The sequence below is a fragment of the Astatotilapia calliptera genome, chromosome 3 (assembly GCF_964374335.1).
Source record: "Astatotilapia calliptera chromosome 3, fAstCal68.1, whole genome shotgun sequence".
In the NCBI taxonomy this organism is placed as follows: Eukaryota; Metazoa; Chordata; class Actinopteri; order Cichliformes; family Cichlidae; genus Astatotilapia; species Astatotilapia calliptera.
The window spans coordinates 63,707,172-63,724,012 of NC_137424.1; the positions used below are offsets into that span (position 1 = coordinate 63,707,172).

Consider the following 16,841-nt stretch of genomic DNA (forward strand, 5'->3'; position numbering starts at 1 on the left):
AGCACATATACACTAAGTTTATTGTTAATTAATAAGAAAACTGCAGACGACTCCATTCTGAGCTGAAGAAGCTTCTGATAGGTTAGTAGAGTCCATGTGAGTAAATTGGTGGCACACCTGTGGATGCATATAAGGCAAAACACAGAGCCTGTTTCTTTGACATGGGAAAATCAAGAGATGTCAACCAAAACACCAGGAAAAGAACTGTGGAGCTGCATAAGTGTGGCTCAGTTTTGAATACAATTTGGTGCCATTTGCAATTAAGAAATACAGACAGTTTCTCTCTTTACTCTTAAAGTTAACAAATATGTTTTTTATATTTATCTTAAAAAATAAACATTTAGTCTGATTTGATGTTACAATTAAAAAAGTGTTTGTGTTTTGATCTGAAGAGTTTGTAAATATCTGTATATTTGATGATTGTCAGCACAAAGAGAGAGAGAGGAACAGAGAGGGAGAGAGAGGAACAGAGAGAGGGAGATGGAGAATGAGGACAGAACAGAGATGAACAAGAGCAGGTGAGACACATATGTTAGTCAAATGGTTGTTTACCAAAAGTATCACCGTATCATAGGTACTCATGTATCTAGTACCTAGTGTTTCTTTTTAGGTTTGCTATTTTTCAAATTCTACATTTATTAAGCTTGAACAAGGCTAAATAATTATATAAACTTTTCTCAATCTAAATAGTGTACTTTGGTAGAATTAAAAAATAAGTGTAGTGCAGGTCTATGATGATTTTTAGTGCTACTATCATCTAGTTCTGATTCTGGTTCTGTCTTGGTTAAGTCCCAAGTAATCCTGATTTTGAACTGTTGCAGTCCTGTTTTAATTCCGGATCAGTTCTGGGTCTGGTTGAATTGGGGTTTAGTCCCTGTGTCTTGATACAGCCCCGACTTTGTTCTGCCTTGCTGCTTAATTAAAAAACTAGTTTAAGGTGTCCTGCATGTGTGATATATATTTTTCCCTATATGAAGTCGTTCTTTTTTGAACAAAACTCAAAACAGAGCCTATCAATCTTTCAGTCATTTCTAAACCCCCCCCCCCCCCTATAAAAAAAAAAATACCACATGCATACTACCCTTTAGGGCTAAGCCCCAGGTGTTTCAAATGTCTGGCTCCGCCTCTGGTTGCACCCCTATATATATATATATATATATATATATATATATATATATATATATATATATATATATATATATATATATATATATATATATATATATATATATATATTATTGAATGCCCTTTAGGAAAATATTATATATATATTCCAACCAAAGTCTGAATATATAGAATGAAACCTGAATATATAGAATGTATGAACCTCATTTTTAGAGATGATGTGTTTCTGAATTCTCTGCCTTTACAAAATGGCATCAGCTGAACTATTTCAGTACTTTTTAGAGCTTGACAACTGTTTTGCGACAGCTGTTCAAATTGCAAATGGTAGAAATAATTTGGAATTTATACTACGTCACCTTGAAGAACCGTTTTCATTATTGCAACATTTCTAGTGCTCATGAATAATGTTCAACAAAATGTTTCTGGGAGAAGATTATGCACACTTCTTGAGGGAATTTATCAATCATTGATGGAGATGTCAACTGAGCTAACACTTCGAGCAGAAGCTGAAGCACATGTTATGGGCTCATTATATCATTCTACAACTCAAAGAGGAAGGCCAAGGTAAGTGATAAAAATGGAAACAAATTCATTCATAATGTGTATGGCACTTGAAAGAGTCAAGAGATGGCAAACAAGATAATGAATGCAAGAAATAAGAAAGAAGTTAACATATTTCTTCTTTTGTTTCTAACTCTTTTAGGTACAACATACCAGCTACTCAGCTGACTGACATGCGAGACTGGGGTTTGGTTGGATGGCCATATCTCAAATGTTGTCAGTAAATGTTCGAACACTGTACAACCACAGGATACAACTAGGTTTAGTGGACTATGGAAATTTTAATAATATTTCAAATGTGGATCTTGATCATCTCATTACTGAGATTCTTACACATACCCCTGGCTCAGGAGAATCCTATGGTAGTTTGAGAGGAAGAGGAATCAGAGTTCAGCGGTGGCGAGTGCGAGAACGTTTAAGAATAGTTGATCTAGTGGGAAGAGCTTTGAGAGGACGGAGAGCAATTCAGTGGAGGGTCTACAATGTCACTGTCCCAAATCAAGTGTGGTATGCCTTTTTTCACGTCTTAAATTTGATTAATGTTAATTATTACTTCCTGCATTGTAGTAATATAATATTTTGTTTGTGTTTTAATAAACAATGTTGTATAATGTCTGGGTTTAAAATATTGTTTATCTCCAGAAATAGGTTACATGACAGAAGTACAATGTCAAAGTCATAAGGCAAGGCAAGGCAAGGCAAGTTTATTTGTATAGCACAATTCAACAACAAGGTGATTCAAAGTGCTTTACAGAGACATTAGAAACAAGAACAAATAAAAAGCATGATTTAAAATTGATTAAAACAAGCAAATAAACTAACTAACTAATTAACAAACAAACAAACAAACAACAGTATATAAAATCAAAACAGATAAAATCAGAACAGTAGATAAAATCAGTAGTTAAATGTAAGTTTTGAAATTTAAGCTTAAAGTGTGGATTTGGTGCTTTATTCAAATGCAGCTGAGAACAGGTGAGTCTTCAACCTGGATTTAAATAAACTGAGTGTTTCAGCTGATCTGAGGCTTTCTGGGAGTTTGTTCCAGATATAAGGAGCATAAAAGCTGAATGCAGCTTCTCCGTGTCTGGTTCTGACTCTGGGAACTGATAAAAGACCGGATCCAGATGACCTGAGGGATCTGGATGGTTCATACTGGGTCAGGAGGTCATTGATGTATTTTGGTCCTAAACCATTCAGAGCTTTATAGGCCAGCATCAGAACTTTAAAGTCTATCCTCTGACGGACAGGCAGCCAGTGTAAGGACCTCAGAGCTGGACTGATGTGGTCCACTTTTTTGGTCTTAGTGAGGACTCGAGCAGCAGAGTTCTGAATGAGCTGTAGTTGTCTGACTGATTTTTTAGGTAGACCTGTAAAGATGCTGTTACAGTAATCAAGCCTACTAAAGATGAATGCATGGACTAGTTTTTCCAGGTCCTGTTGAGACATCAGATCTTTTATCCTTGATATATTCTTGAGGTGATAGTAAGCTGACTTTGTTATTGTCTTAATGTGTTTTTCTAAGTTTAGGTCTGCATCCATCACTACACCCAAATTTCTCGCCTGGTTTGTGGTTTTTAGATGTATAGATTGAAGTTCTCTGGTGACCTGTAATCGTTTTTCTTTGGCGCCAAAGACTATTACCTCAGTTTTGTTTTTGTTTAGCTGGAGAAAATTGTGGCACAACCAGTCATTGATTTCCTCAATGCATTTACCAAGAGCCTGTACAGGGCCTCGGTCTCCTGGTGACATTGTGATATATATTTGTGTGTCATCTGCATAGCTGTGATAGTTTATTTTGTTGTTGTTTATAATCTGTGCCAGTGGGAGCATGTAAATGTTAAACAGAAGGGGTCCCAAGATGGAACCTTGGGGAACTCCACATGTGATACTTGTCTGCTCAGATGTGAAGTTACCTATTGATACAAAGTATTTCCTGTTTTCTACGTATGTTTTGAACCAGTTTAGTACATAACCTTTATTTTAATGTACATCTGTCATAATAATAATATATTTCTTCTTATTCCAGGCATATTGACACAAACCATAAGTTAAATCCTTGGGGGTTTGTGTTTCATGGGGGAGTTGACGGCTACAGTCGCTGCATTACCTAGATGAGATGCTGCACAGATAACAGAGCATCAACTGCTATGCAACTTTTCCAAAGTGCCGTTGATCTCTTTGGCCTCCCACAACGTGTCAGGGATGATGCTGGCAGTGAGAATATTGATATTGCACGGTTTATGATTGAACATCGAGGGCCAAACAGAGGAAGCTTTATGGTTGGACGAAGTGTGCATAATCAAAGAATTGAAAGATTGTGGGGTGAACTAAACAGAGTTGTGTCAGCATACTTTAAAGACCTTTTCCTCTTTATGGAAAATGTTGGGATTTTAGATAGCACTGAAAGTAGGAACACAGAACACTTTATTTGTGTATTTCCAGTACCCATAGGAAGGAAATAATATTCTGCAGTAATAGGGCTGGTCTTAAAAAGACAAAATGAAAGAGGAAAAAAAACCCAAACAATCTACAATGGGTCTGTGTTATCAAGTAGTATAGTAAAATGTGCAAACAAAATCCTTAAAACACTCCCTGCAAACCAGGTTATGTTTATTATCATTATTATTATTATTATTATTATTATTATTATTATTATTATTATTATTATTATTATTATTATTATTATTATTATTGTTGTTGTTGTTGTTTATAATACTTTGATAACATATAATAATTTGATAAGATTGTAATGTCATATAGTGTGATATAATGTTCATATTTCAACCTGTAACATAACCAGGTTTGACCAAACCAATGTCTGTCACATTTATAGACAACTTTGCTGCCAGTGTTGGAGATACTGTCTTTCTACCTTTTAGTATGTAGGGTTACTGTAATACTTTTCAAAATTTTACCAAAACCTAACAAAAACATTTTTTAAACCTGTGAGTTAAGCTAAAAGTTAAATGATATTAATACAAAGTTCTGTGTAAAGCATAAATGTTCAAATGGGACACTTAAATAAAGCTTAACTCATCTCATTTGAAAATTCACATTATGTGGAATAGTTGAACATAGGAAGCATTTGAGAAAACTTTATTCTATATAACAATGAGATTGTGGCATATTATTTTGCTCACTGCAGGGGTGCTAAATAATGTAATGTTACTATGGGTCATACCAGTGACAAAACATGCCATATAAGCTGGAAAACAAATTAACTACAATCAAAAAACAAAAAAATGCCTCACATGTATAAACTGAAACAAAATTATTCCATCCATTCTCTTCGGCTTATCAAATCCATGTCTGATTTGAAAGTAGTGTGCACTGCATGAACTGGTATTTAAGCTGTAATTTGAAAGACACACATGAAGCTTATTTAGGCTATACAGTCCTACTGCTGTCCAGGGTGTACTCTGATGCGGGGTTAACAACATTAACAAAAAACAAGAAATATGCATGAACTGGTATACGAAGGATATTTTCACAAGTATTGGCCACTGGGAATCTGCAGTTAGTGACGAACTCAAGGCTTGGCTTTGGAGAAAAACCCAGGGCTGGTATGCTGTCACATCCAGTGCAGAAAACAAGAATATCTTCCAAAGAGACATCATTTTCAACTATAAGATAGAAAAATAAAAAATGGTAATGAGATTCTGACTAAGACTACTGATATACAGATACATTAAATTACCAAAAGATTAAATCAAAAGTGAAACATGTATATTTTTTTTAAAAGTAAGCTGTAATTTGAAAGACACACATGAAGCTTATTTGGGCTATACAGTGAAACCACAATGTCAAAAAAAGAAGTTAGTGGAGACCACAACATATTAAATGTACGTGGATGCAGCAATAGCCTATTATTTGTACTCAGTACACAGAATTGGTAATAACTTATTTATTTAGTTATCCTCCTATTTATCCTGTTATTTATTTATCCTGTTAATACACTGAAGTCAAACTGAAATCACATTTGGATACAATGTTCTTTGTAAACCCAGCACTTGCATCAGTACTATCTATCTACCTTTTTTGTTATGGCATCTATGTCTCTAATTTCATGATGCTGCTGCACAAAAGTGAGAATTTTGATTTATGGTCAAACAATGTGCCAAGTAGTAAACTCACATTCTGCCTCCTGAAGATAGTCTTGCCAGAAAGCCAGGGTCCGGCACTCATCTTGAAATGCATTACTCCCTCGTTCGGAGTGAATGATCTGGAATAGATTCTCCATATCAGTTGAGCCATTCCAGCTTTCACGAAAAGACACTTCATCTGAAGAGGGTATGTCTGTAGAGCATCTAGGACACCTAGAGACCTCAAGCCATCTCTGAACCTAGCCAAAATAAAACAAAATCAAATTGTATTTTATATTACTATTATTATATTTGTATTTGATGGGATTTGGAACCTGTATCACAACAAGAGGTTTTGAGGTTTTATCAAGAGACATTTCTGAACTAATTGCATTTTACTTTCCTGTGGACTGCTGTATCAGAGGTGAAGAACATTTTTCCCCTTACAGGGCCAGACTGTCTTAGATACAGATAAAGAATGCCTATACATGGAACAACTGAGCTGAAATATGATACACAGGGACCTGTCATGAATTGGAGTAAAAGTGACAAATTGCTTTCAAATACATCTGGTCTCTTGTTCCATTGGCATAATTTTTCTGTCAGTCTACAGTCAACCCAAATGCTACTCAATTTGAATCTATTTTTATTTACATATTTAAACACATGCCTACATCGGCACAGAGTCAACATTTTATGTGAATTTTAATTTCATGAATGAAAGATATCTGTTTTGTTATGAACTGTACTAGAATGGAGCGCTACAGACCTGTACCACCCAAATAGGGTAATACCATTGTTTCACAACACAGTGACTTTAGTTTGACAGGCTTAATTTTTTACCATTACAGTATGTGTTTAGACATACCTTTCAAAAGGTGCACGGGTCCGTTGAAGGACATACCAGTGAGCCAGATCCAAAGCAGTTTCTTGTTTGTTTTGAAGTGTTATGCAAACATTGTGACCAGCAAGACTGATCAAGCTGGCTGCCTGTGCAACTGCATCTTGCAGCTGTAGATCATTCTCGGCCTGTATGATCTAAAAACAATATGACAATATGAGGAAATTGTAAAATGAATTATTTGACTCTACTATTTAGTAGAACATACAAAACTAATAGCTTCAGTGTTTAATTAGTACATTAACCCTATGAAACCCCATAACCGATCAGGAGGCTGAGGTAAGTTACTAAGCTGGAAAACAAGTCCAATCATTAAATTCTGAAAACTGAAACTTGGAGTTTCTTGGGCAGTAACCAACAGAACCATAACCTGCCACACACATTTTTAGTTCTTCCTTCTTGTAGCCATTAAAATGTTCGATCTTTTACTAGAAAGGTGCAAGAAAAATTAGGAAAGTGTTAGTAAAAATGTTGGACAAGCAAAAAAAGACCTACAATGAAATTCAAAGAACCAAAGGAAAATATGCTCACCGACTGCACTTGTGACCTTGTTTCCTCATCAGTAATATGATCAGTGCTGACTTTTACATTGTCTGGACCCTTTTGAAGACACTCATACAAGAGTTCAGACAAGAAACATGGACTCTGTCCCCCGTGGGCAATTGACATTGCCATGATCTGGCCAGCATAGTAGTATCCATTATCTTTCATTGCTGTTAACAAATAAAATAAAACATCATCTCAAAAGCTTGCATCATTATTTTTGTTACTGTGGCATTTTTAATATTACAAGTTACAAAATGTTATTTCTGAAAAAAATATTGCCCATACAGTTGCACCCATAATAGTTTGGATAATGACAAAATCATCTTAATTTTGCTGTGCACCACCACCTTGGATTTTAATACCAAACAATCAAGATGATACTAAAGTGCAATTCCTTCGAGGTATTTTATTAAAAAATGGCACCAGCTGATTAGGAATTACAGTCAATTTTATACATTATCCACCATCTTTAAAGATGGTTGCTTTAGACAAGTGATTGAAAGCTAACACCATTTTATGTATTATTTTTAATACAAGGATTAAAATTCTTTACAATTCTTTACAGCCTTACAGTCAGATCAGGTAACTGAGCTGGCTTGTTATGCTTTGGGTTATTATCAATTTACACTGTCCAATCAATTTACCATTTGCATTTGGCTGAATCTGAACAGATTGCCCTTTACACTTCACAAATCACCAGTGATATCATTGACAACAGTAGTGGCTTGGTTCTATGGCAGCTACTCATGCCCGTGTCATAACACTGCTTCCACTATGTGTGACTTAAGCTATTCTTTTCTTTACTATGCTTTTCTCCTTCCATCATTTTGGTTAATCTTGGTGTCATCTGTCCATATCTTCATAGTAGTATAGCATAGTTCTTTTAGATGTTTTCTGGCAAAGTCCTTCCAGTTATTTACTATTGCACCTTGTTGTAAAACATCTGTGTTTCCATTCATAAGTGTATCTCTTGATTGTTGAATTACACCAGTCATTTGAGTAATACTTTTGAGAAATGAGAGAGCATGTATAAAAATGGTCAGATTTTCTAAATATGTAGTACTGTTTCAAATCTTTCAACTAAAGCAGACAATCTTCCCTTCAGTCAATCTAGGTTTAATTTTTTAAAATCCTCTGTGGTGGTACAAAAATTCTGTCATTGCCAAAAAATGTGTTTAGTTAACTGTATGAGATACTAAACTCGTACATGTAATCACAAACCAATTGATGTATAATGTATTGATGTAAAATAAATCAAATGGCAACAATTAATTAAATCACAAGTACCTTTAGAATTGCACGTAAGAACTTTAGCATTGGGTGGACCTTCAAAGATGCCAAGTTTGTCCTTGACTTCACAGAGGCAAAGTCGGAAGAACTCCCGAGTAGGTCCTCCATTGTCAACAGCACCCTCAGATATTCCATAGTCATCAGTAAACGTCACATCTATTTTTTCTCTGGTGAAAAATTGGATCTGCCCATGGCTCTGGATGCTCCATCCATTTATTTATTATTGTCACCCTAATTTACGAATAAATTCTTTACAAATCCTACCATGTGAATTCATGGATTTTTTTTTCACATTCTGTCTCTCACAGTTGAAGTGTACCTCTGGTGCAAATTACTGACCTCTGTCATCATTTTAAGTGGGGGAACTTGCACAATCGGTGGCTGACTAAATACTTTTTTGCCCCACTGTATATATGTATATAATAACAATAATAATAATGGATTGGATTTATATAGCACTTTTCAAGGCACCCAAAGCGCTTTACAATACCACTATTCATTCACTCTCACAATCACACACTGGTGGAGGCAAGCTACAGTTTTAGCCACAGCTGCCCTGGGGCAGACTGACAGAAGCGAGGCTGCCATATCGCGCCATCGGCCCCTCTGGCCAACACCAGTAGGCTGTAGGGTAAAGTGTCTTGCCCAAGGACACAACGACCAGGACAGAGAGCCCGGGGATCGAACCGGCGACCTTCCGGTTACAGATGCGCTTCCCAACCCCCTGAGCCAAGAGGTATATATTACCTCTTCAGTTCACCTTCCCCCTCCACAAAACCTGATGGAGGTGGAGGTTCTTGTTGTGGGAAAAGGCAGTGTAACTGTGACTATGGAGTGGGGAGAATCACTGAAAACTGATCTCAAAGGGAGACTTCAAGAGGTCCAATGGCGAGCAAACAGAATGGTCACTGGATTCAGGTGGGAACTGTCAGTTCTGGGAGAGGTTGCTCCTTGCTGAATTTTCCAGAGTGTCCCAGTACCAGACCTGCATCAACAGCCAGAGCTCTTCCAACCAGCCAGGCTTCATGACGTTCACGTCCACTGGGACAAACAGTGACTTCAGTGTAAACTGCACAGAACAGCCACCAGTGCCAACCACACCACAACTGACTTGAATAGTGTGTTTGACAGCAGCGAGGGTCGTCCTGCTCACTCCTTCATCTTTGTCTTCTTCCAGTTCTGTTAGCTTCCACATGCCGGTTGTTGTGTGCTAGAAACAATGGCCACCAGGCCAAAGCAATGGTTTTGACTCGATCAGCGTTAACCCCGCCCCCTGAGTTTGATGGGTGAGGCTGACAGATAAAATTATTTCATGATGAGAGCCAGGCGCCAGGACTGCCAAAATGAAATAAATAAATATATCATTAAATAATTAATTAAATGTGTCAATAATTAATTAAATGTGTCAATAATTAATTAAAATGTGAAATACATAAATAATTAATTAAATGTGTCAATAATTAATTAAAATGTGAAATACATAAATAATTAATTAAATGTGTCAATAATTAATTAATTACATGTGTCATAACTATTTATTTAATTAATTAATTCCAATTTTAATTGATTATTGCCACATTTAATTAATTATTTAATGGTGTATTTAATTAATGCATTATGGCAGTCCTGGCACTCCATATTCACTTACCTCGTAAGTGTTGAGCATTTAAACAGCTCTACTCTGAAAACTGTTAAACTGCAGTGGAAAACAGATGTTTGATATAAATGAAGAAAGAATTAAAAAGTGTTGGTGTAAATATTAAATAGTTGTCTTTTTTACTTTGCGATGACATGGAAATCGTTCCTGTTTGCAGTTTCCTGTTTGTTTTACTGTGCATGAAATGTAGACAGTACAATGACTGAACATGCCCACATTTTTGGCAGAGCTCTGCTGCAAAGAACTTTTCCCTTTTAATGTGGAGTCTGCCTGCTGTTAGGATTTCTAAAGCTGTTTTTATTATTTGATATACACAACGCAATGCACTCATAAATCTATTGGCGCTCTGTGTTTTGAGGTTTTTACAGGTTTTTAAGGTATTATGTTTCAAAGAAGTTTTGTTTCAAGATTGTACAAGGTTTTAAAGGTTAAATAAATATCGTTATGGTTACATATGGTTTTTAGGTCAAAGGTCAGATTAAAACAGTAAAACATTTAAACTAGGGCTGGGTATCATCACTGATTTCTAGAATCAATTCGATTCCGATTCACAAGGTCCCGAATCGATTCAATTCGATTTGAATCTGGGAAATTTTGACAGTCAGAAATATTATAATTCAGATCAAATCAAATCAAATCACTTTTTATTGTCACATCACATGTGCAGGCACACTGGCACAGCACATGCGAGTGAAATTCTTGTGTGCGAGCCCCACAAGCAACAGAGATGTGCAAACACAACAACACAAACGAGCAAAATACAAGAATGGCCAACCTGAAACTAATAAATATATGTACAATATATAATAGTGTATGCATTTCTGGATGTGTATACTAAATATTTTCCTACGTGTGTGTGTGTGTGTGTGTGTGTGTGTGTGTGTGTGTGTGTGTGTGTGTGTGTGTATACACATTTTTACAAATTAAATAGTAAAAAAAAAATAAAATAAATAATAATAATAATAATAATAATAATAATAATAATAATAATAATAATAAAATATATAAAATATACAGAGTTGAATATGTGCAAAACAAGTGGCATTTATATACAGTGTGGAGTGCATAATGTTGAATCAGTACATTTACATATTTTTGTATCTATAAAAAGGATGCTGACACACGCAAGACTTTATCAAATGTGTAAGCATCACAGCAGATGCCTTTGTGTCAAAGTAGCTGAAGATAAAACACAGAAAAACATGAAGGTGATTTTCCTGGCCTGAGATTTTATAAAAATATTCTGCAGTACATCAAAAATGAAAGAAAACCATTAATCAACACATGAACGTTACCTCTGAAGTTTCAGCGGTTTTATTAGAGACACAGCTGAGCATTTTGCATTTTGTATAATTTTAAAAAGTTTAAATTTGTTCAGTATTGAATGGCAGAAATTAGGTTTTCTTTTCAGAAGAATGTAAAAGGAAACAAACAGCTGAGAGCGCTGTACAACGGTAGACTTGTGCGTAAGGAAACAGATTTTTAGACGGGAAACTGTTCTTGAAGTACAGAGAGAGAGCTGTGCATGAAGTGTGATTTTATCGTGGTGGAAGCAAAACAGCAAAAGTCAGAGTGAATTCATGACGATGTTTATGTGAAGCGTAGTTTGGATCTTCTTTTGCTGCTGGTTCGGTCAGTATTGTTTGGAGAGAGATAAAACTAACCGCTTTAGAATCAGCGCAAAAAGGGCATAAACGCAAAGCGCGGACCCGCCGACAGATCAGAATGAGCGAGCTGTCGGCTTTCAGCCCCAACCGTGTCCGTGCCGTCGGGTGAGAAAGGCGACATCTCACTGATTCTGATCCGTCGGTGGGTCCGCGCTGTGTGTTTACATATTTGTGCAGAATCCGTGGACCTGCTCTCATTTACTGTTTTAGCTGTTTGGTGGTTGTTGAAATTTTGTGAGGTTTCACCTGAGATTCTGGCATTTTGGGAAAAATAAATTTATATTAAAAAATCGATTCAGGATTTTAATGAATCAATTTCACGTTATCCAAGCCAGAATCGATTTTAATCAATAAGTCGATTATAAAAACCCACGCCTAATTTAAACTACATAAAATAAGGTGAATAACAGGGATAACCTGGTTGGAAATGCGCTGTACACCACAATGAGGCCTTGATCAAACCTTAAAAATATTTCATACTCTAAAACACTGAAAACGGTTAATGAACAGTACATTGTATATGGAGCCCAATAACTACGGTAGTGCTCTGCAAATCATTGTCACTGAAGAATGAAGGAATGGTCCTGAGTCTGTGGACTCAGTGTTTTTCGGTTTGTATTAGTTATCCTTGATTTCATGATGTGTTTTGATTTCTGTCACTAGTATTCCTAGCTCCCTAGTTCCTTGGCATGTCTTGTGTTCTAGTTCTTAGGTTGTGGTTCTGTGTTACTTCTGTTAGTATACAGTCATTTCTGCCAGTGTGTCTCTTGTTCTCTGTCAACCGTTTCCTGTTTTACTTTGAAAGTCTGTGTACTATGTCAATGTGTTGAGTTTTGCCTCCCCTTGTCTTGTCATGTCTGATGAGTCCAAGCTGTGCTCTCCTCCTGTTTCACATTCCCTAATCACCTCAGTATGTATTTAAGCCCTGTGTTTTTTCCCTGCTAGTTGTTGCGTCCTCCACTTTTGTTGTGTGCGTATTCTTCGTCGTCTAACTTCAGGTTAATGTCATGCCACGCTATGCATCTCCAGTCTAGTTAGTTTAAGTTGTTGTTTATGTATTGCCAAGTTTGTCTTACCAGCAAATAAAGCTGCCGTGTAAGTTAATGTTTTGTTTCCGAGTCCTGCACTTGGGTCCAGCCACTAACAGCCACACAACTCATCGTGACAAGAAGGAACACACACATGTAAAGGACACTCTTAAAACTAGTGATGGGCAGATGAAGCTTCATGAAGCACTGAAGCTTTTCATCCAATTGGTTCACCCCAGTGCAAAGCTTCTTGAAGCTTCATTTGCTCTAGTAGGACACCTACTGGACGTAAAAATATTAGTTGGCATGAATTTGAAGAGTGTGGCATTTTGCACACAGCCTGTAAATGTCAACAACAAAAGGAGTGTGTAAAACATGTATATTGTAGTGATGCAGTACACTGTGTATATTTATACTGGCAGTATGGAAAATGATTATTTGGAAATGCTTAAAATGGAAATGATCATTTACTGTGAGGTGAGGTGTGGTTGGGTGTGGACAGTGGTTGTGCTTTTGTAACGTTGAGGTATGGACAGCTACACACTGAGGCGTCAGTGCTGCCTGTTCACATTTTATTCTGTAAAAACTAAATTTTCACTGCTTTTATAACCTTTAGTGGGGAGAACATAGCTAGGATTTAATGATTTAACAAATCTTTTGAATCCTTTGTCCTCCACAATGCTAAATGGCTGGGAGTCCTCAATCACCATGCTAACCAGGTCTTCATCTATTTGAGATTGTTCTGCTGAGGAAAGACAATAAAGACAAAGCACAAATATAAATATCACACACGTAACTTATTACAGCTGTATAATATTGTTATATCATTTAGTAACATTACTGCATGCTATATTATCATGACATTTGATGGCTCACCTGGTCTTGCTCCACAATCGGTGTTCCCCTTATTCTCATGCAAAGCTCTGTAGTGCCTAAGCATGGATGAGGTGTTGTTGTTATATCCCAGCTCCCTGGCACATAGCAAACACTTCACCTTGTACAAAAGTAAAGCCGCTTAACATAAATTGTATTGCACCATCAGTATTATGAAAATACATCTTCTGTAGAAATTTACATACCTTGTTGGGAGGAATAAGATCAAAATGTTCCCACACAGGGGAGGACATCCTCCTCTTCTTAGCTGGCTCCATTCTCTCCTGACTTTCTCTCCTCACTCTCATAAACCTCCAAACTGTCTCCAAACTCTCACTAACCGCAACTCTACATCAAACACCCACATTTTGATTGAAGTCTGAGGGGTTTATATCGCTGTCATAGCTCGCGGCAAAGTTCGAACCGCTTCATGAACCAGTCACGTGGTACAGCCGGGCAGCGAGGCTTCGGACGTCATCATTTTCAGCTCCTCCCATAAATGAAGCAAGCCTCGATACGCGCATCGCGGAAACGCCCCCTCCATTACTCGACACAAGCTTTGAAGCCTCGATACAGAACGTCACATCACTACTTAAAACATACGGTTATCCTAATTGGGCTTTCACCAAGTCAACAAAGATGCACAGAAAAGAAGATCAGACACCAGCTAGGCAGGATAAGAAAGACAGACACAACAACATTGTCATCCCCTATGTAGCCGGTATATCCGAGAAACTCAGGAGCATTTTCTCCAAGCACAACATGCCAGTTTACTTCAGACCCAGCAACACACTCAGAAAAAAACTGGTTCATCCCATAGACAAAACGCCAAAACACAAACTTAACAATGTGGTGTATGCTGTGCAGTGTAGCGAGGAATGCCCAGACCTCTACATTGGAGAGACCAAACAGCCACTTCACAAGCGCATGGCACAACACAGAAGAGCCACCTCCACAGGACAAGACTCAGCTGTCCATCTGCATCTTAAGGACAAAGGTCACTCTTTTTTTTTTTGGCTCTTTTGCCATCAGAATTATTGTCTAAAGGCAAAGAAAGATTCCCAACGGATTTACTTTACCAAATTGACCATCCCAGCCTTGCCGTAATGGTCCATTTGATTCACCTTTTATTGTTTATTTTATTTTCACTTGCTGAATACGGGACAGACTTGACTGGGGGAAAGAAGGGGAGAAAGAAAGAGGGAAGGAGAAACAGCTGAGAAGAGGGACGGGGGAGAAGGGCAAAAGACAAAAACCAACAGAACGGGCAGAGAAAAAAAATGCATATATCGATCACCTGGATCAACTGCTGAGAAAGAAAAAAGAAAGCAAGCAGAAGAACAAGAACAAGAGTAATAGAATAAACAACATCACAATGATATATGGGAATATGACAGTAAATACTAAATGTTAAACATTATTGTGCAGCACATAAGATCAACAGAACACAGTGTGCTTTGAGGTAGGAGCCAAAAAGGGTGTAGTTTGTGGGTGTGATCACCCGTGTGTACACCTGTGAGCATGGACGCGCTTGTTTTTTGTTTTTTAAAAGGTTCCTTCATGTAATAATCTGCTAGAAGGTGTGGGGGGGCCACAGCCCCGTCCTCCAGGGCGTGAAGTAGGTGTGGAGGAGATCAAAACTCCAGACATCCAGAGGCCCCCAGAACACAAGAGACCAAGGAAGACCAACAGAGGGGCAGCTGCGCCACTGTCCCGGAAAGAGCTGAGGAGAGTCCCAGATGAGGGCTCACTCAGCAGCCACGGAGCAGAAGCCAGGGGGAGTTGCAGTGACGCGCCCGTGAGCTCCGCCGGCAGCCAGCTGCGCCTGAGTGACCGAGCCCCAGGCCGAGAGGCCGGGGGCACCCCACCTCCGAAGTGGCCCGAGCGAGCCCCAGGCTCCAGGCCCCGATAAGCGGCCGCCAAGGAGTGAGCCGGTGTGTACCTGGACGTCCATCCCCGGACACAAAGAACCACCAATGCACCGATGTCTGAGGGGGTCCGCCACTGGCAGGGGAAGTGGTGGTAGGGGGAGATAGGCCTCCAAACCTTGGAGGGCCTGAGATGTCCCCAGAGAGGTGGCGCCTGACACCCAACCTGACATATATACACAGACATACAGGCACACACAGATACAAACATCCATTCCCACCCTCATGCTCTCATATGCACTTACTCCACACTCAACCAACGTGGAGAGAAACATAAAGAGACGCTGTACACACGATCACACTCCCCAAGCGTACTCTACAAACCGGGTCTAGGTGCCCCCGCCCCTGGAGGTGGGAACTGCACCCAGACCCAGGTGGTGTTTCTCTTTTCCCTGCGGTGGGGGGAGGCAGACCGCCCCGACTCCGCAGCAGCAGGAAGGCTCCACACTCCAGACCGCAGTCGGACGGCCAACTCCTCCTCCTAGTCCTAGCCCCCCTGCTCCAGCAGGTCGCAGAGAATGGGGGTGAGAGAAGACTCCAAACCTCCCTCCACCCGCTCATTGTAATGTTGATGCATGTGTGTTCTAAGGTGCATTTAAAACCCAGGAGGGCTTGGAGCTACCTGCCAGAGAGCAGCAGGTAAGCGCATGGTCCCTCCTGCTAGCCCTCAATGTCTACGTGTATTTAAAATTGAGAGGTGGGCAACGATGCCAGGGGTGGGGTGTACACCCTGATGGTACTTTGGACTCCGTGTATCGTGCCCACCCCCAAGATCCTATATGTATGTGTAATGAGAGTGTGAGTAATGTGAATGTCTAAGTTGTGGGATAAAATTGAGGCAGAGGCAGCCAGAAGGGGACAGAGGGGGGGATAGCCTCCTCTGCACCCTGGTGACATACCCCTACTCCAAGGCCCTGCATGTGTGGGTGGTTGTGGTGGAGCGGGAAGAGGGAGGCAGCTGGAGATGGGGAGGGAAGGAAGGGAGGGGCAAGTGACCCCTCCCTGGGGCCAGCTCCCCCGCTGACCCCAGTAGGCACCTCCATACTCCGCGACCCGCCAGGGAAAGGGGGCCCAGGCCCATCCAGACCGGGCCCAGTGCAGCAGCGCCGCCCGGCCCCACAGAGCCCGGGACAGTCCACCCAACCCCACCACAGAGAAAACTGCACCCACCCCACCATCC

General features: G+C 39.2%; 1 protein-coding gene and 1 long non-coding RNA gene across 2 annotated transcripts; both read right to left on the reverse strand.

Annotated features, from left to right (window-relative positions):
- Nucleotides 1-4,798: 4,798 nt before the first annotated feature.
- Nucleotides 4,799-8,725, reverse strand: LOC113014459 (G2/M phase-specific E3 ubiquitin-protein ligase-like). The gene is made up of 5 exons (XM_080299636.1): nucleotides 8,506-8,725; nucleotides 7,204-7,385; nucleotides 6,640-6,809; nucleotides 5,824-6,031; nucleotides 4,799-5,312 (listed from the first exon to the last, which is right to left on the reverse strand). Exons 2-5 carry the CDS (start codon nucleotides 7,381-7,383, stop codon nucleotides 4,917-4,919), a joined length of 954 nt encoding a protein of 317 aa, XP_080155762.1. The 5' UTR covers nucleotides 7,384-7,385; nucleotides 8,506-8,725; the 3' UTR covers nucleotides 4,799-4,916.
- Nucleotides 8,726-13,748: 5,023 nt separating this feature from the next.
- LOC145426094 (uncharacterized) lies at nucleotides 13,749-14,187 on the reverse strand. The gene is made up of 2 exons (XR_013906857.1): nucleotides 13,940-14,187; nucleotides 13,749-13,854 (listed from the first exon to the last, which is right to left on the reverse strand). It is a non-coding gene; the product is annotated as an uncharacterized LOC145426094 (long non-coding RNA).
- Nucleotides 14,188-16,841: the final 2,654 nt, after the last annotated feature.